This window comes from Aplosporella prunicola (assembly GCF_010093885.1).
Source record: "Aplosporella prunicola CBS 121167 unplaced genomic scaffold K452scaffold_1, whole genome shotgun sequence".
Taxonomy (NCBI): Eukaryota; Fungi; Ascomycota; class Dothideomycetes; order Botryosphaeriales; family Aplosporellaceae; genus Aplosporella; species Aplosporella prunicola.
This window is the reverse complement of record NW_022983529.1, coordinates 407,841-426,246: the sequence shown is the minus strand read 5'-3', so window position 1 is coordinate 426,246 and position 18,406 is coordinate 407,841. Positions and strand designations below refer to the sequence as shown.

The window sequence follows — 18,406 nt, the reverse complement described above, 5'->3', positions numbered from 1 at the left end:
ACCGACTACAAGAAATCAACACATAGAACCTTATTCCGACACGGCTACCTCTAGTGCGTTTCTCTACGATTCCAGTAGGTAATTCTATATACATTTAGACGCTCAAATCTAAAAAGGGCATTAAAAGTACTAGAAGGTGTAGTTCCCCGCTATTTTCATAGCCAGTATTATGTTTTAAGGCAAATTTAGCAGTACGTGTCTCACTGACCAGCTACCATTGATATTGCCCCAGCCGAATACTCGTACCCATCACATTATGTTTCATTGATTCATGCCGTTGCTTAGACAACATCATTCACCTAAGAGTATACTCGAGGGAGATCCAACCGGGTTGGGTAATACTTTGGGGGGATATTCCATATTATTTACTGAAGCATTGTAACGCCATTCTGAACGGCATACTGTTATGCGACAGTAAGTAGGAGGTAGGATCGTTCGGCAGAAGCAGCCGTGTCTCCTAGAAGCGGTAGGCCAACTCTAACGTGCAGATACCCCGAAAGAGTCAAAGCAATCCTAGTCGCTTAAAACTTGAGTGCACTGAGCATGCAAAAGCATGTGCATATATATAGTGATCTTATCTAGCAACGATTTTTCAACGTCAATCAGTGAACGGCGACGTTCACACATTCACATACAGCACTACCACACCCGCGCTACCAACCCTCCTACCCCATCACATCACCCACCCCTCCGCTACAAAAAAATTAATACCAAGCTCCACGCCACCCCAGCATATAAACCCGCTCCGCCATCTCCAATCCGGCCTCTGGGTCACAGTAGTCTAGTTAAAAACAACCAAATACCAATAACATTGAAGCCTGCAACTTTCGGGCCCAGGCGTTCAGTGATCCATTGTTATGACGGTCTGAGTTCGAGTTCGAATCCGGGAGTTAGCTCATCAGCGCGACTTTGCAGGTTCTTCGGTGTTCCGTTCCAAGGTCGTTGCGTGTTTGCATCTGGGAGCCACAGCGCCGTCTACACGTGCTGAGGAAACTAGCCGTAGCCGGCGAGTTTGTAGGGGCTTTTGGGCGCCGACTTTTTACTTCGTGCGTTCTTTTTGCTGCTGTGGTGTAGGTTGTGCCAGTCAGTCCTTCCTGTTGTACTTCTGTGATTGAAGTTCACTGGTAACGGTGCAAGAACTTGCGTTCGGTTCTCGCTATAGCCATTGTCGCCAGTAAGTACAGTAAGGCAAATTGAGGCGCGCTCTAGATAAGCCAGTGGTCTTTCGGAGTTCGCAAAGTTGAGTATGGCGGGTTAGAGTTTCCTCGTCAACTGGCCGCATAGAATTGGCATAGACTTAACGGACAAACAGCACCGAAGTCCCGCGGCACGAATTTCTAGAACACAACTCCAATGCCTTCTCTTTCGATCAGTCACACCATCATCGCAAAAACCAGGCAACAGACCAAACCAAACAGCACATGCGTATTTTGCGAGGCAGGGCCTCTATCACCTCTATAAACCATCCAGATCCATCTACGCGCCCCCTCCACCAATCTTCACAGGCGACTTCATGCGCGTCCACTGCTGCTTCTCCGCAAACATCTCCAGCCCAGTGCGATTCGGCATGATGCCATCGGCGCCGACATGCATCGCGACATCCCGCGCCGCCCTGACACAGTCATTAACGCCGACACCCGTATACGAGTTCCCGGCCACGACGACGCGGCCCGCATACGCGCGGCGCAGGTCCTGATGCGCCCTCTGCAGCTGCGCCGAGTGCCCAACCGTGTACTGCGGAATGCAGTTTCTGTGCACGGCGACATGGCTCGCGACGGGGTCCATGGTGATGCCCAAGTGGCGGGCGAGCACCGTGCGCGCGGCCGCGACGCCGTCCTCGGCCGCGGCGTCGATGGCCTCGCTCGGCCACCCGTCCCACCAGTGGCCGCCTAGCATCACCGTCAGCTTCGTCCCTTGCGCCGTGTCTTGCCCGGGTAGCGCGTCGCTGTCGAAGATGACGCCGAGCGCCCGCTCTGGGTTCTGCTCGAATGGCACGCTGCGTGGGATGAGGTAGCCGAAGCCGCGCACTGGCGTGAGGGCCGGCGACGGGAAGAATAGGTTCACGACCATGACGGTCGTGGCGGGGATGTCGCCGAGGGAGGGGACGAGTGAGGGCTTGCCCTGTGGGGATGCGATGGCGGAGAAGGCCGCACCCTGGAGGGTTGAGACGATGAAGTCGTGCGTTTTCAGGGAGTCGGGCTTTGTGGGAGAGGCAGAGTCGTGCGTCCACACCTGTGGTGGTGAGGGTTAAAATGCTGTTTATGCGGGGTTCGTGGCTGCGCGGTGGAGTTTTCAACTTGCCTTGACTCTCTCAGTGGTCGCGTCCTTCTCTAGCCCTTTGATGCCCACATTTTGCTTGATGGTGACGTTCTTGTGCTTCCTCAGCGAGCTTTCCAGCCCGTCAATGAGAGTCTGGATGCCGCCCTTGAAAGAGAAGACGCTCGCGTCTTTCAGCTTCGCCCAGAAGTCCGGTGCCAGGGCCGGCCCGTTCTCGAAGCTCTGCATGAATTCTGCGTCTCTGACCGGGACGGGGACACCAGGCTCCTTCTGCACCTCCACCAGCCCCTTGAGCAGACCGCCATGCTTTCTCTCCAACCACCACTGAAACGGCAACAGGCTCTTGGCGCTGAGCTTATAGATGTCGCCCGCATAGATGCCGTGCATGACCGCCGAAGCCAGGTTGTCCGGAAGGGTTGACCCGCCAAGGCGGCGACTGAGGAACTCGGCCACCGACTCGTCCTCAACGTCCTCGCTGCGAGGTTGGCGGAATACCTCGCCGAAGAAGCCCTTCATCCATCCATTGAATATCGGCTCCGTCATCAGCCGATACAAGCTAGCGTATAGGTTCTGCGAAGGCCCGGGCATCAGCACCAAGTGATTCGGGTAGTAGATATAGCGGTTCAGGGCAGCCGGTGACTTCCTCGAGGTATACATGACCTCGTTCGTCAACCCGAGATCTTGAATCTGTAGCAAAAAAATGCATTATCAGCCGTCATTCTTTTGGAACAACCAAACAATAACACCTCGCTTTCGCTCTTCTCTTGTCCGCCCTGGCGCAAAGTTACTGCTGCTGCCATTGCTGCCTCCAACCTACCAAGTGCGTCATAGCCAGCGCCGTGTTCGCTTGCCGAATCGTCCTCGGTCCCTGCTCAAACACCACCTCTCCCCCGCCCGGCACCGGCTTGCGCACACTGTGTAGCCACCCCCCGACGCGCGCACTGCGTTCATACACCGTGATCTTAGCGTGCGGTAGCTCGCGCGCGAGGAAGTGCGCGCTAGCGAGGCCAGTGAGCCCGCCTCCCAGCACGGCAACATCTTTCACCGCGGTAGCCGAGGCATAATTGCGCCGGCCATTGTTGTTGTTGGTAGTTGTGGTGGGGGTGGCGGCGGTGGTGGTGCGGAGAAGTGTGGATGTGGTGAGGAGCCCGCGCGAGGCGGCGGTGGCCTTCAATGGGTGTTGCTGCACGATGTGCATGCTGTGGCGGAGGAGCGCATGGCGGCGGAATTGCATCGCGCTGGTGTCGAGGTAAGGCGGCGGGTTTGGAGCCCGCGGAGCTTTTGATGATGTCGTCGACAGCTAGTCCTCCATAGCACCTCCGAGTCCCGACTGCCGTCACCCGTGACGTGATCATCGACTGCGTCCGACTGACACACATGCCACGCGCGTCTGTGCCTATTTTAACGCGAATCCGATTGATGGCTGGCCAATGTTCAAATGCTTCAAAATATTTCACCAAACACACACGTCATGACGATCAATCAAAGCTGATGGCCAGGCCAAGGAGCATCTACGCGCCCCTATCCCAAAGAACAGTTTCATTTGCAAAACCCATCTTTACCCTGACCATTAAAGGACCTCCCCAGCCCTCGACATTGCCCTCAAACGCCGTACCTAATCTTACAAGGCTCCACTTGCTTGTGTCGGTATCTCCAACTTCGAATCTTCGTCCCAAAGCTTCAATGATAAAACCCTTTTCCCATCCTTTCAACCAGCCATCCGTCGTGTCTCATTCCTTCACGTCGCAGTCGCAGCCTCCTCCGCGGCCGCAGCCGAACCCTCCTCCTCGGCCTGCATCTGCGTGTCCCGACCCGGCAGGATTAGCTCTTCAGGCAGGCTCTCGTCCACAAACTTCCTGTCCATGGTGTGACCACCGCTTCCTCCATTCTTCTGCCAAACATTGTTCTCTGGAACAACCTTCTGGCCCTCTTCGTGCTTGTACTTGCACCACGTGTTCTTGCACGGGTTGAATCTGCACTTGATCGAAGTGTGCGTGAACTTGCAATCGGGAGTCGTGCAATCACCACCGTTGCGGCACAAGGGTGCAGCGTTTTCAGGGTGCTGGAACGGGCAGTCATCGCCCTTGGCGCAGTTCGGCCAGAACCGGCACATTTGTTCGGCATTGTGCGCAGTGATCTTCGCAGGCGACGGGTGCTTGCCAGTGCACTTGTTGTTCTTGCAACGCGCTCCAAAATTGCATTCATCGGAGAGATCGACAGAAGTGTTGGGGAACGCAGCGGGTCCCTGGTGGGCATACGGGCATTCCGGCTTTGTGCAATTGAGGTTGAATTTGCAGAGAACATTGAACGGCTCTTGCTTCTCGTTCGCGAACTCCGGGTTTCCACCATTGGCAGCAGCCTGATCAGAATCGCCCATTTCGGCATCCTGTTGCGAGTGCTGCGGCCTTGCGTTTTGATGAGGCCTGCCGCCACGGCGTGAAGAGCGATCCACACGGTCGAACAATGACTTTCCTCCGGACCGCTGGTTCCCTTGAAAGTTCGGGTTGATGTATGGCTGAACAGGCACACCCGCTGCCGCTAACTGGTTGTTAAGGGTTGCCATGTGCGCTGCTGCCTGTTCCCATGTCTTGTACAAATCAATTTGCTGCTCTGCCGACATGTTCATGTTGCCAGGCATAGGCATGCCAGTCATTCCTGGCATACCCGGCATGCCCGGCATTCCCGGCATGCTGAGGCCGTTCATGATCGCTTGTTGCCGGTTTGCTTGGTTCCTTGGTCCTCTTGGTGGGTCCCGACCACCATGTGAATTAATGCGTCCCGAGCCTCCCCTTACGCGATGCAGCGCAGAGTCGTTCGAGCGATCCATGGATTTGTTGAGGTGGCCAAGCATGCGCTTGTCGCGAGCGTTCTGGTTGCCGTTGCGCATCGCTTTCGGGCCAGTAGGTCTGGAAAGTTTGTCAGGAAACCGTCCGAAGCGTCCAGGCGTTTCTAGAATAAAGGCATATACGTACATGGTAGCTGCTGAGGCATCGCCCATTTCTGCGTCCTGGGTCGTGCCTTCCACGGCGCTCGGCGGGGCGGCGGCATGAGGTGCCGCGCTCGTTTGCGGAACTGCTTGCGCGCCATTCAATCTTGCGTTCAGGACCTCAACCTGCTCAAACAACCAGCGCGAGAACTCGATAGCGGCGGGGTCGCCGGGGCCCAGGCCTAACAGGTCGTTTGAGATTTCCGAGGCGATCTGGTCCTGCGTTTTGCCGTTTGCAAGCATGAGGATGATGTATTCAGAGAGGGTGGTTTCGTCCTCGCCGCTCCAGCCGACCTCGGCCAGCTTGGGCTGAAGAACGCTCTGGAGGGCGTCGGCAAGGGGCGTCCCCACGGCGAGCTCGACGGCCATGTTTGGGCGAGTCCGAGACGTCGAGCGGGGAGATGGAGGACAGAGTGGGCGCTCGGCGGATGGGGTGGCGGCGAGTAAGGGAAAGTTGTCGGTGACGACGGAAAGCGGGAGTCGCCTGGGGAGGATGGGAGAGTGGGAGAAGGGCAGGCTTCGAGTGGGCGGGTTGAAAGGCGATGGAAGTGAAGTCACAAAGCAAGCACAAAGACTTAACTGAAAGCCGCTCACTCACTGCTTGGACCTGGCGCCAAGGCGAGGCTAGGCTGCAAGCGGGATGGGTGAATGGCAGCGGTGGCAGCTTCAGCTTACGTGATGCGCGCGTGCCGGTCAAACCCATCCGCCGCCCGTCCAGCCTGCCCAGCCGACGTCCTCCACCCACCCAACCACACGTCCATCTTCTCCACCAACGCGTCTCCCCCGTCTTCGCGCATCGATCCCCTGCCATCGAGTCGCAAATACGCCCCCGACCATGTCCTCTCGTGGCGGCACCACCCTCTACGTGACGGGCTTCGGCCACGGCACCCGCGCCCGCGACCTTGCCTACGAATTCGAGCGGTACGTCAACTACGATACGTGAATCGACCCGTCGAGCGCTTAGGCTCTCCTTCCTACCCGCCCTCATACGATCCCACCCGATCGATCACGCACATCCCTCCATGTAGATAGCCTTCGATCGACCCCAGCGACGGCGGACCCTCGATCTCGTTCCCGTTTCTCCTTGCCTGCGCGGCAACGATGAAAGACCCGGTCTAACATCAAAATCAAGGTATGGACGTCTTGTTCGCTGTGACATCCCCGCGCCGCGTTCTGCGTCAAGCCGTCTGTAAGTACCCTCCATGTCCGCTCTCGCCACCCGTCATGGTCTGACCTTGCACCTCAGGTTCGCTTTCGTCGAGTATGAGAGCCGCCGTGATGCTGATGATGCTTACCACGAGATGCACAACAAGCGCATCGGTCGCGACGACCTTCTGAAGATCGAGGTACGTCCCACTGATTGCATCTTGTACTTTCAACTAACGCAGTTTCAGTGGGCTCGCACTCCCCCTTCCGCTTCGTGGCGCTTCGACTCTGGTCGTGAGCGTCCCCCGAGACGCGATCGTTCTCCCCGCCGTGGCCGTAGCGTCACTCCTCCCCGCCGTGGTCGTGGCGATTACTCCCCTCGCAAGGACGACCGCCGTGAGCGCGACTACGACCGCCGTGACCGTGACCGCTCTCGGAGCCCTGACGACCGCGATCGCGACATGAAGGATGTCCGCGACCGTGAGGAGGAGGACCGTGAGCGCGAGAACGGTGCCCCCGCCGAGGAGCCTCGTAAAGGTAAGTTCTTTTTAGCCAGGCGATAGACGAGCTGCTGCTAACTCTTCACTTTTCAAGTCGAGTCGCCGCCTCCGGCTCACGACGACTTGGACACCGCTGCCGAGTAACGTGGGCAGGCAAACACGCCTTTTACAAGGCCATGGTAACTAACGAAGATCCTCATGTGGTCTAAAAAAGTTTCTACCTGATCGACTCTTCAGGCTTTCTCGCGCCCATTGACTTTTCCTTTCTCTGCGCGGATTGAGTCATCACAATTGATCAAGGGATAGTCCGATCTCGAGACGGTTCGGTACGGCATTTGCGGTTCTACGGCTTGCGATATCGTCCTCTTCGAACGGCTCGGTTTCACTTTGTCCTGTACTTTACACGATTTTCGATAACGGTCTGCGGTCTTCCGATGCGGTTTCCATCCCGGGGCGCCAGCGTGTGATATCTAACAGCAACAGCCCTTGGCAGTCAGTACGTGCTAGAATGAGAGAGACAACCGAAATGCATTGAGAAATACCTGTGTCGACAACAGCAGAAACAACATCGACAACTACTACCACACCCGTGTACTCACTCCTTTTGCTACATTCACTCATTAATGCGATAGGCTCAGCGCTCAAGCCCACTCTTCGCCGCGTGATGCCCGTCCGCCCGCCCGCCCCACCACTAGCCCCTGAACCTCTACATCTCGCGCACGCTCTTCCTCCCTACCGTCTGACCGTCCGACGCTGCTCACCCCTATCCACGGCCGGCCATCCTCGTCTCCACCACCGTCGCCGATGCCAGTTACCCTCACGTCACCGCTACCATCGTCGCCGCCGTCGTTCCCCCCTTTCTCCTTTCCGCTGCTCGCCCGCTACGCACGCTCCTACGATTTATTTCATTCAATCTGAACCGCTGTCCTTGCTCGAGCAGCACCGTTCCTCTTCTCTCTGCGACGCGACCCGCTGCGCCAAGTTCCATGCGCCATGTGCGCGCGTTGGTGGTGCCAACGGGGCAGTGCTGCGCTGCGCTGCTGGGACCTGCTACATTTTCTTCGGCGCAGTGCAGTGTAGTGTAGCGCAATGCAGTGGAGAAAGCGGAATGGGGCTGTGGACTGAAAGCGTAGATGTCGCCGAAGCCGTGTGTGCTTCGCTGTGGAAGAAGAAGAGAGAGAGGAAGAAAAGGGAAAGAGGGAGAGGTGAAGAGAAGGAAAGAGCGATGGGGATGAGTTGGGTGGCGGGTTGGTAGAAGAGGAGGGATTGCAGTGTGAGCGGAGGGGAGCAAGGCAGGTGGTTTGGCATGGCTGGCTGGTGCAGTTGCTCGCGTAGCCGGATGGAGATGGGTGGTATGTGGTTGTGCACGCGCGGTGCTAGTAGGATGCCGGATAAGCAGGCAGGTAAGTGGAAGGGGGGCAAGAAAAAAGGGACAGAGAGCAGGTAAGTCAAACTGCGTAGCTTAGCAGTATATAGCCCCCCCATAGACAGACAGTCAGACAACCCCCCTCAGATTAGCCACAAAGCCAGGACCGCAGCCATAAGCACACTCCAGAAAAATTAAAAATTAAAATAAAAATAAACAATAAACAAGTCACGAACACCTCCACTCGCCAACGTATCCGTATTCAAAGCCGTATAGACATATCTATGTATAACGTATATATATATATATAAACCAAACAAGGCACAAACCACCCAGCGCTAACCGAGCACTCAGACAAATGAAACAAATGAAACAAATCAGCCGAAACAATGGAAACAATGAAACAATGAAACAAGAGCGGCGCTAGCGCCAGCCTGGTGTCCGAACGCAGGGAATCGGTTAGTTGCGCTTTGATTTTCAAAGCTCAAGCTCTTACTGAAACTGAAACTCTAATTCAACCTTTGTTTGGATGTTGGGGAGATGGTTGATGGATTGGGTTGGGTTGGGCAGGTGTCGATATCGCATACGGCATTGCACGCACGGTGGACGATTGCAGTATAGTGTAGCGAGTGTAGTCACAATTATTTTTATATTTAACTTTTTTTTTTTTTTTGTATATGTATAAACGCGCTCTGCGCTGCTTATCGTCTGGAGTCCTTGTTGCTGGCGTGCGGTATGTAGGTATGTACGCCGTACCACCAGCAACAGCAGCAGATGTAGTTATAAGCACCGTGATGAACCCTGCCTCGTCACCTGTACTGAAAACCCGAGAGTCAGAGAGAGTGTGTGTGCGTGAGTAAGAGAGAGATAGGAGAGAGAGGAGAGAAAGGTCGAGGTCGAGATAGAGAGAGATAGGAAGAGAGGAAGAGAGGAAGAGAGAGAGAGAGAGAGAGAGAGAGAGAGAGAGGGAGGGAGATAATCAAAGGGCGACAGCCCCCAATATACCACTACTATATCGCATAAAATAAAAACAAAAAAACCGAAACACAAACATCCCCAAGCCCCAACCCCCAAAAACGTCCCGCTAACCCCACCCCAACCCAACCCAGCCCAGACCATCATCATTATCATCCCATCTAAGCACCCCCAAGCATCCCCAAGCACCAGCACCGAACCCCACCCCCCCAACACACACACCCATACCCACAGAGAGAGAGAGAGTCGTCTACGCATACCATACGATACCGCACCGCACCGCACCGCACTCAACCCAACTAACCGTCCAGCAAGCAAGCAAAGCAAAGCAGATCAGCACCAGCACCATCGCTACCAAACCCAGAACTCAACAACAACAACAAGCGGAACAAACGCAAACTTCGTGAACCCGGCCCTCTGCCCATCTATCCCAAACACGCCACGCCACGCCACGCCACGCACTCCCACCCCCAGCACCCGCGTCTACCTAACCAAAAACCAGAGCAGAGCAGAGCAGACCGAACGATTAAGCGACGAAGTAGCCATCGACGCAGGAACCAGAGGGCAGAAGACCAGACGCGACGCAGCGAGAAGAGATAGGTAAGACGCGAGGGGGTACAAAAGAGACAGACGGGTTACGCGGAGGGACGTACGTAGGTAGCAAAGCGACTCTCTTAAAGAAGACGAAGACGAAGACGAGGAAGTAGAAGTGAAGAAGAAGCAGAAGAAGGCGGCCAACCCACCCAAGAAAACAGAAGAAGAAGGAGAAGGAACAAAAACACCTCGGGCCAAAACCTTTATCTAGAACCAAACGCACACAGAACAGAAAACCCAAACACAAGACCAACCCCCTCTTCCGCACCACAGCCCCGTTTACCGTGCTTGTGCTGCTCCTTCAACGTGATGATGATGCGTTATATATAATAATATAGCCATACCATACTATACCATGCCATACCAGCATCAACCAACCACCCACCCCCACACCACCACACCACAGCAGTAACTAAAACAAACAAGAAAACAATAAAGAAGTAGAAGTAGAAGTAAACAGCCAACCAGGAAATACGATAGATAGATGATAGAGATATAGAGATATGACAGGCAAGGAGATTCGGATCGCGTGTGAGAGTGAGTTCGCTCGACTCAGTAATTCAGTGGTAGAGTAAGTAGAGCGAGCGTCGGGGCATGCCCTGCCTGCGACTCTCTTCTCCCCGGCGCTCTGTAATTGGCAAGGGAGAGGAAGCGGGCAAGGGGCCGCCCCGACGCCACCTAAAGCGTGCCAGCGCTGTCTATGCGTGTGTGCGTGCGTGCGGGCATGTGTGCGCAGCCCTCAGGGCGCGGGAAGACGTCGTTGGGCTGGAGCGTGCGGAGCTATGCTGAGCTGAGCTGTCTGTGCTTCTGCTCGCTGCTCGCTCGCTTGCCCAACGTGTAGGTAGGTAGGTATGTGGACAAAGAGATGTATGGAGATAGAGGGAGAGATGGATGTGAATATCTCGAGAGAGACAGAGACAGAGACAGAGAGAGTGAGACGGAGAGGGAAATATGAATGTGTAGAGAGATAGATGAATCATCAGTCGTAACCTGACGTCCCCTCCTCTATGTGGCCGGAAAGAGGACGGAGGAAGAAAAGAAGGGAGGTGATATGGATAAAACATTGCGCCGTGTGCGCCGCGCCATGCAAACGAGAACGCTTAAGAAAGACAAGGCTCTCAAGCCTCCAGCGCGCGGCTCCTCCGCGATATCTCATCGTCGCTCAACGCCGCCATCCAAAGACATCTGCTGATGACCTCCGCGTCCGGCTTGAACGCGTAATGCATGCTCGCCTCCAGCAGGCGGAGCAGGTTCTTCACTATCGTCGCCGCCGTGTGGTGTCGTTCGAAGTTGATCAGCGGCTCGACGCCCGGTGGCGGCGCCTCGCCTATCGTCCCCGGCTTCTGCGCGTTGTAGATCAGGTCGCGCGTGTAGATGCCGATGAACGGGATGCAGCCCTCCTGCAGGTCCGAAGTCTCCATTTCCATCCGCAGGTTCTGGAAGTTGCGCACCGGCTGCACCAAGTTCTCCAGCTCGTGCAGTGTCTGCTTCTCTGCCGCTGGCACGAGATCCCACGTTCTAGTCAGCCGCGCGCAGTCGGTCGACAGCAGCGCTACCGTGAGCTGGTACATTGTCGCGTAGTTTCGGAGGCGGCGTGCGTGCGAGGCGATGTGGACAAACTTGACGATGGTGCGGACGCGCTCTTCCAGGTCATTGGTCAGGACAATTTCGGACAACGCCCACTTGACCATGATGTTAAAGCGCGCGATGACGACGTCGACTCCGCGAGGTTCTTGTGTACGCAGGTATTCGACCCAATCGCGGATGGCAGGAGACGATTGTTTCCAGCGTAGCTCGATCAACTCCTTCCAGTCAATCTCTTCAAGAGCATCCTTTTCAATAATGGTAAACTGTTCGGCCAGAGTTTGAGAGTCATAGGCCAGGATGAAAGGCATGTGGGCAGGAGTTTCCTTGGGCGGCGTCTCCGTAGGCGACCTCATCTCCATGGTAGTGCTAGGGCGCATCTCCTGCAGCTCGATTGCCTTGGCGTCGAGTGGCAGAGACTTGGAGTAACTGTGGCCTGGTGCGGTAAGTGGAGGAGTCAAGCCGGCACTCTCAAGACCCCGCTGCATGAGCGGGTTCTCAAAGGCGTTGTGGAACGGCTTGTCAGTCACATTGTCCAGAGCGGTTGGCGGAGTAGGAGGATGGCGCAGCGGATGCGGCACCAAATCATCACTAAACTCAAGGCGCGCAGGCTCGTCGTCAAAAAAGCTTCTCACGCGATGTTTGTGTTCGTGATCAGCTTCAGGGAGGCTGGCGGACAGATCAGAGGAAATCTCATCAAACTCCTCCCCGAGCAGGAACGACTGGCGGGCGTTATCGGACGGCGGCTTCGGCGATTTGGGCATAGTGGAGCCCCTTGGGATCCTCCGCATGCTCTCCGTCTCCTCGACATACTCCACAGACGAACCGGGAGATATGTGCCTGCTCTGAGCCTGCTGAGTACGGAACTTTTCTGGGGACAGAGGCGCCGGATAAGCCGAATCGTGACCTTGCTGCTCGAGCCTCTTACGTGTGATGGCGGCCAGATCGCTCAGACCACGCTCCAGCAGCGGTACACTTGCATAGGAACTCTGAGACTCGGCGACAGAACGCTGTACCGCGAAGTTCCCTTGTGTGTATTGGCCAGACGACTGAGAGGTTTGATAGTAACTAGCCTCCTGGAATTCCTGCGGATAAGACGGCCTGGGAGATGCCTCCAAGTTGATCTCGCTTTCCCTGTACTCACGGTAAACTGGTGTGTGGGCTCGGCTTTGATGCCTGCTTTCTAGCATCTGGAGAGAAGTTGGGCCACTTCCGGGTATGAGGAACTTGTCTTGCAGCGGCGAAGGGTCAGGCGTCCTCTTTTCGTACTTGCCTTCAAGCTTCAGCAACGCGGCCTCAATACCGCCATCGTCATCGTCGTCGTCCGGTAAAGCAGCAAGCCTTGCAACCTCAAACTCGAAAGATGGGTTCAACTGCGGCTGCGAAGAGCGCGTTGGCACCAAAGACAACGATTTTCTCAAAGCCACGTGTGTCTCTTGTACCGATTCCTCAGGAGAATCAAACTTAGTGACCTTCCACTCCGCAGGGGAACGAGGAGAACGAGGAGACAGTGCCAAAGAATTCGTCACCGAATGGGAGAGGTTTGACAGCGAGCCAGTCGATATGGGCCGGGAGATGGCGTCAAGGTCATGCACGTTATCGACGGCGCGAAGATCGCCACCAGGACGTCTTCGCAGCTGACGAGGGGCTTGATGCGGACGGTCCAGAATAAACGGATCAAAATCAGAAGAGGTATCGGTAGGCACCTCTGAAAGCGTGGCACCGTCGATGCTGTATCCCGGCCTGCTCCTAGTCATGCCGCTGTGATACGAGGCGTACCGCCTGAGTGAGACGGAAGCCGAAACGGGGCGGCCAGTCATCATGGATCTTGAATGGCGGATGACAGAGCGGCGACTCGAGCTAGTTTGGGACATTGGGGGTCTTGAAGAGTCGGTCGGAGACGTTATAGGCAGGGAATCAGGATGGATGGTAACGGGCGGCAGAGAGATCGGCGCGTCGGAGCGAGACATCGCGTCCGAAATCATAGTTTGCCGTACATGTTCATTGGGCTCCGTGGCGTTGCGCGATGGGATATCTTTTGCGCGGTCATTGTCCACGGACTCGGGGGCAGGGATGGCACCAGACATGAACGGAAGAGGCGGAGCCCCCGTATCATCCAATATCATAATCGATCCACTTCCCATGGTCACCTTGCTGAGGGCTCTCTCCGGGGGCGGGGGCATCTGGACAGGACCGGCGCTGTCATTGCGAAGCTCGAGAACAGCTTGATCCAAACTGCGCTGCGCCTGAGTGGCACCACTTTGTCTCGAAACGCGCTTTTCCAACTCCAGTTCGGTTTCCAGCGCTTTCTGAAAGCTCTCATTAACTTGTTGGGCCAAGACATCAATACGAGTCTGGGTACGATTGCGCGTGTGCCTTCTCTTCTGTACGCCCGTCGGAGGCGCAGCAGAGAGCGCCGGCGGGTTATACGAGTCCCGAAGTCTCCGCGAGCCACTGGCCCCACCCTGCTCTCCCTGAGCATTCGACGAACTGGGATATCCCTGTTTAGTGCTCAGGGCACGACGCATGCTTCCCAGGATCCTTTTAACGCCAGGGTTAGTGTACGTCGGCTTTCCGGCGGCAGGCGGCGTCGCAGGAAGTTCGGCCACCAATTCGAAATGCGACTTCATTGGCCGAAGTTGACCCGCAGGCTTGGCCATGTCAATGTACGGGGTATCGGGCTGGAAAACGGCGCCGCGAACCAAACTTCCCGGGAACTGGATGGCGATTCTTGCATCGGCATTTTGCGCTGCAGTCTTTGACGCCGGCGACTGAGAACGGTGGCTTTTGATAGCATCTGAAAAGCTACCACTGCGCTTGAGCCCGTTCGAGGGTCGCCGCTTTCGGCCAGTGGCCGGAGACACATGGGCGACGGAAGACCGCTGAGCCGGAACAGGGTGTGGGTAGAGAGGTGCTCCGGGGCCTGGTTCGTGCTTGTGCATCGATTTGAGCGGGATCGAACAAGACATGACGTGCAAACTCATCTCACTAACCGGGGACATGGGAGCTGCGCTTTCTTGTGGTTCGTTGGATACGGAGGTGATTGATTGCTGGGGTATGTGGAGGCTTCGGAGCCATTCGGTAGCTTTGTCAGGAGTAACGGCGCCAGTGTTGATCTGCAGCCCACTAAGCCTTGGCCTTCTCGGAGGAGTCATCGGTTCCTGAGGCTGAGCGGATGGCGAAATCTCGAGCGCGGCGCCATCGAGCTGGAACTCGACGTCTGCGGATCCACCTGGAAGGATGTCATCGTCCGGAACGTCCCTGCCGATAACCTCCGGCCCTTCCCAGTACAGAGCACATGTTCTCCTCCAGCACTTTTTTAGTTCCCCGATGATCTTCAGATCGCCGCCGCCGCCGTCTTCCCGGTTCCGCAAATCCTCGTAGAGTTGGTTGACGAGCTGACAGAAATGTGACCGAAGTTTGTGGGACGGCACAAAGTCCTCGGTGAAGTAATTGAGAATCCAATGGCGCAAAGCAACGAACGTACGCACTCGCACGATGCGCCCAAAGTCGTCTCCACGCTCCACTGCCCATCTCAAACGAGATATCAGATAGGCCACCAAGTCGGCGGCCGTAAGGTATGCGCGGAAAGTCAGGAAAAAGTCGGACAAGAGCTCGTAATCGAGGAAGCTGGGTGACGTGATGTGCGCAACAAGGCGCGCAGGAGTGGCGGCGATAATTTCGCCTCCAGGACCGTGACGGACCACCGAGGCGTCGTCTGGGTTTATCGTCAAAGCGTCAAAGATCTGCGGACCCACCGGTAGCGTCGAAATCTGGGGAGACAGCAGGGCCGAGGACGATGGATGCGTTGACGATTCGCCCATGGTAATCGGCCGGCTGTAGAAGGGCGACTGCGAGACCGATGAGTCGGAGAAGCGGCGCGAGTGGTATGATCGGTGGTGCACGATGGGCGGAGGCGAGGGGAACAGCTTGTCGTACTCGGGAGCACGGGAAATGAACGAGGAGCGAAGGTCGTCGGTGGCGGATGCGCGCGTGTAGACGGAGCTTCGCAGGATGGCCGTTCCTCGAGCGCTGAAGCGCGGGGTGCCCAGCTTGTAATGCGGGATGGGGACGTCCAGGGTCGGGAACGCTGACGTGTCGGCGGTCCTGGGCCGCTGGTTCTTGGGTCTGTCTATGACGACCTTGAAGGTGGTCGAGTCGATGCTCTGGGAGCGCGCGTGTTCGTTGATGGTAGAGAACGAGTGGGAGCGAGCGTGTCGGGGCAGCGAGGCCTTGGCCGGCGGCGACGTTGTGGACGACTGCGACGGCTTCCGGCGCTCGACCTTCACGACGGGCGTGGGGGAGCGAGCGGCCGGCGTCGATGTGTGCGATGCAGAGGGAAAAGCATCGGTCCAGGCATTGCTTGGGCGGCGTGGAGGGAGCGGCGACAGGCAGTCCCGGGGAGGGGTGGTGGACGGTGGAAAGACGAAGGAATCCGGGTGCGCTCGAGCTCGGGGCGTACCAGTCCGGGCGACGGGCCTGACGGAGCGAACAAGTGGTTAGCCTGGGGCGCTGCTGCGTCACATGTGCAAATTTGGACGTCTCTCTCTCTTTGGCTGACGGACCTGAGGTAGATGATGCCGTTGCTGCCCACGTTGCCGACGGCAAAACGGCCTCCGTTGCGACTGGGCGTCCTGGCGCCCTCTTCGGAAGCGCTGCCTTGGCGAGTGCGCGCGCGCAGCTGTTCGGTGCTGTCCTTCGCGCGGCGCAGCGAGTTCTGCCTGTTGTGCCTGCGGGCGTCGTTGGCGGCCCTCTGTTTCGCGCTATGAGGCCTCTGCGTCGCTGGGACATTTGCTGCTGCGTGCCCCGGCCACCGGGGGGCGTCCTGCGCTGGCACAGCCTTGGCCATTGTCATTCATAGTGCGCTGCGAGTTACGGCGGGCTCATGGCTGGTGGGAAGGGCGGAGGGGCGTCAGGTCGGTCGGTCGGGGAGAGTAGAGGGTGTGTGAGAGAGAGAGGTAAGGTAGAGATGGACGGGCTGTGGGCAGGCGGCGACGTCAAGGAAAGTCTGGCCCAAGTTTGGTGGCTTTGGCAAACGGAGATAGTCGACGGCGGCCGTGCAGCGCTCCGCTAATTACGATAGATGAGAAAAGCAATCTGCTGGCAGGGAAAAAAGCGCGTGATGCCCCAGCCCGCCAAATCGGGCGACTGAGCCAATCTGGGAACGGCTGATTGGCAACACGCATAAACCGCGACGGCCGTGCAGCGACACGCTTCAAGCAACTCGAAACCGCACGTGGAACAAAAGGGGCGGCTCTGCGGTATCGAATGCTTCTGGAAGCTTTTTACGGCCGGTCTGTGGCTTGCCTTAGTGCCGAGCGCCAGGAACGGCCTGGATGATGCTAGATGCGTGGTGTTGGATGCCTGGGTGTCGACTACATACTACATACTCGTATCCATTTCATACCTACTCTATGTCTCACTCCATTATCTTCTGCTGCCCATTTCGGTTGCGAGCGACAGTAATGAGAGGCAACCAACACAAACGCCCAGAAGCTCACGCCTACCCTCCCCATGTTTGGTACCCTAAGCACTGCCGGATCCAGCCACTTGCCATCACCCACCAACAACAACGCTCATCTAGACCTAGAAAAACCAAAATAACTTGTTTCGCTTTTAAGCATAAAAATAATTAAAAAAAAATCCGCTCCTGCCCCTGCCCCTTGGCCTGTTTGCTTATTTTTTTTTTATTTGTTTTTATAAAAAAAAAAAAAAAAAAAAAAAAAAAGAGAGGCCCCATCCACGTTGACTAAGTCACGTAACACCCTCTACCTCAACCCATCGGCCCGCCACCGGCGCTGCCCCGCGCCCGCCGTTGTCCCCGCCGTGCACGCCTTCCATCGCCGCCTGCCCCAGTACGCCGAGACAGCGTAGCCTAAGAGCTCGGTCTGGCACCTTCCACTCCACTCTCACCCTCGTCCCATCTGATCTGAGCTGAGCTGAGCTGACACACGTCCCCAGGCCTCGCCCACGTGCTCATCAAAGACGAGTCTCAGCGCTTCGGCCTCCCGGCCTTCAACATCCTCGGCGCCGCTGCCAACGCCCATGGCGTGCGCCTCGTCGCCTGTACCGATGGCAACTGGGGCCGCGCCGTCGCCCGCATAGCCAAGTATCTGGGCGTGCCGGCGAAGATCTTCGTGCCTTGCAATATTGACGCCTCGACGCAGCGCAACATCCAGAGTGAGGGGGCCGATGTCCCCGTTGTGCAGGGCGACTATGATGATTCCATTCGCGCGGTCATGCAGGAGGCTGAGAAGAGCGGTGCCCTGCTTGTCATGGATACGTCCTGGCCGGGCTATGAGGAAATCCCAGGTGTATGCCGCCGTCCTTCTGTGCAGCGGAACAGACAGACAGACAGACAGACCAACTAACGCGCCGCAGTGGGTAGTCGAAGGCTACACGACCATGATCAGTGAAACCGATTCGCAGACCCTCCCTCTAACTGCCAACAAGCCCGCCACGCACGCCATCGCGCCCGTCGGCGTCGGCTCCTGGGCGCAGTCAGTGACGGCGCACTGCAAGAGCAAAGCGGCAGGGGACGGGCACGGGGCCGTCATCGCCGTCGAGCCCACCACCGCCGCAAGCCTGAAGACGAGCCTCGAGGCCGGCGCCATCACCCCCATCCGCACCGGCGACACCATCATGTGCGGCATGAACTGCGGCACCGTGTCGACGCTGGCGTGGCCCACGCTGCGCGACGGCGTGGATGCCAGCATCGTCGTCGACGACGCAGAGTGCCATGCCGCCGTGCAGACGCTACATGCCGCTGGCTGCGCTGACGAAGCTTGTTCGCGACAAGGCGCCGCTGGGCTTGGGCCCGCAGTCTGTCGTCGTGCTGTTCTGCACCGAGGGCGCGAGGCCGTATGACGTCCCGGCGTAGGTAGGTAGCGAGCGCGCGCAGGGAGCCGTAGTAAGCGTAATAAGCGTAACAAGCCCTCATACGCAGCAAGTGCCCCAGAAAAGTGGGACAAGCACCCC

The 18,406-nt window shown here is 57.0% G+C and overlaps 6 protein-coding genes across 6 annotated transcripts; 3 read left to right on the top strand and 3 right to left on the bottom strand.

Moving 5' to 3' along the window:
• The first annotated feature begins 516 nt into the window (after positions 1–516).
• K452DRAFT_2409 (uncharacterized protein) lies at positions 517–1,068 on the top strand. Its single transcript, XM_033537804.1, has one exon. The coding sequence runs from the start codon at positions 554–556 to the stop codon at positions 986–988; it is 435 nt and encodes a 144-aa protein (XP_033402848.1). The 5' UTR covers positions 517–553; the 3' UTR covers positions 989–1,068.
• A 180-nt stretch (positions 1,069–1,248) lies between these two features.
• On the bottom strand, positions 1,249–3,561 carry K452DRAFT_282124 (uncharacterized protein). Its single transcript, XM_033539539.1, has 3 exons — positions 3,095–3,561; positions 2,302–2,964; positions 1,249–2,232 (listed from the first exon to the last, which is right to left on the bottom strand). Exons 1-3 carry the CDS (start codon positions 3,509–3,511, stop codon positions 1,477–1,479), a joined length of 1,836 nt encoding a protein of 611 aa, XP_033402847.1. The 5' UTR covers positions 3,512–3,561; the 3' UTR covers positions 1,249–1,476.
• A 215-nt stretch (positions 3,562–3,776) lies between these two features.
• K452DRAFT_240334 (uncharacterized protein) lies at positions 3,777–5,814 on the bottom strand. The gene is made up of 2 exons (XM_033537785.1): positions 5,250–5,814; positions 3,777–5,183 (listed from the first exon to the last, which is right to left on the bottom strand). Exons 1-2 carry the CDS (start codon positions 5,630–5,632, stop codon positions 4,016–4,018), a joined length of 1,551 nt encoding a protein of 516 aa, XP_033402846.1. The 5' UTR covers positions 5,633–5,814; the 3' UTR covers positions 3,777–4,015.
• Positions 5,815–6,098: 284 nt separating this feature from the next.
• Positions 6,099–7,053, top strand: K452DRAFT_217081 (uncharacterized protein; the record flags this gene model as incomplete). Its single annotated transcript, XM_033536267.1, has 5 exons — positions 6,099–6,184; positions 6,396–6,452; positions 6,510–6,609; positions 6,658–6,946; positions 7,004–7,053. The coding sequence occupies 5 exons, from the start codon at positions 6,099–6,101 to the stop codon at positions 7,051–7,053; spliced, it is 582 nt and encodes a 193-aa protein (XP_033402845.1).
• Positions 7,054–10,962: 3,909 nt separating this feature from the next.
• K452DRAFT_217518 (uncharacterized protein) lies at positions 10,963–16,277 on the bottom strand (the record flags this gene model as incomplete). Its single annotated transcript, XM_033536298.1, has 2 exons — positions 10,963–15,907; positions 15,994–16,277. 2 exons carry the CDS (start codon positions 16,275–16,277, stop codon positions 10,963–10,965), a joined length of 5,229 nt encoding a protein of 1,742 aa, XP_033402844.1.
• A 665-nt stretch (positions 16,278–16,942) lies between these two features.
• Positions 16,943–18,308, top strand: K452DRAFT_293606 (uncharacterized protein; the record flags this gene model as incomplete). The annotated part of the gene is made up of 4 exons (XM_033541597.1): positions 16,943–16,949; positions 17,390–17,742; positions 17,810–18,175; positions 18,228–18,308. The coding sequence occupies 4 exons, from the start codon at positions 16,943–16,945 to the stop codon at positions 18,306–18,308; spliced, it is 807 nt and encodes a 268-aa protein (XP_033402843.1).
• Positions 18,309–18,406: the final 98 nt, after the last annotated feature.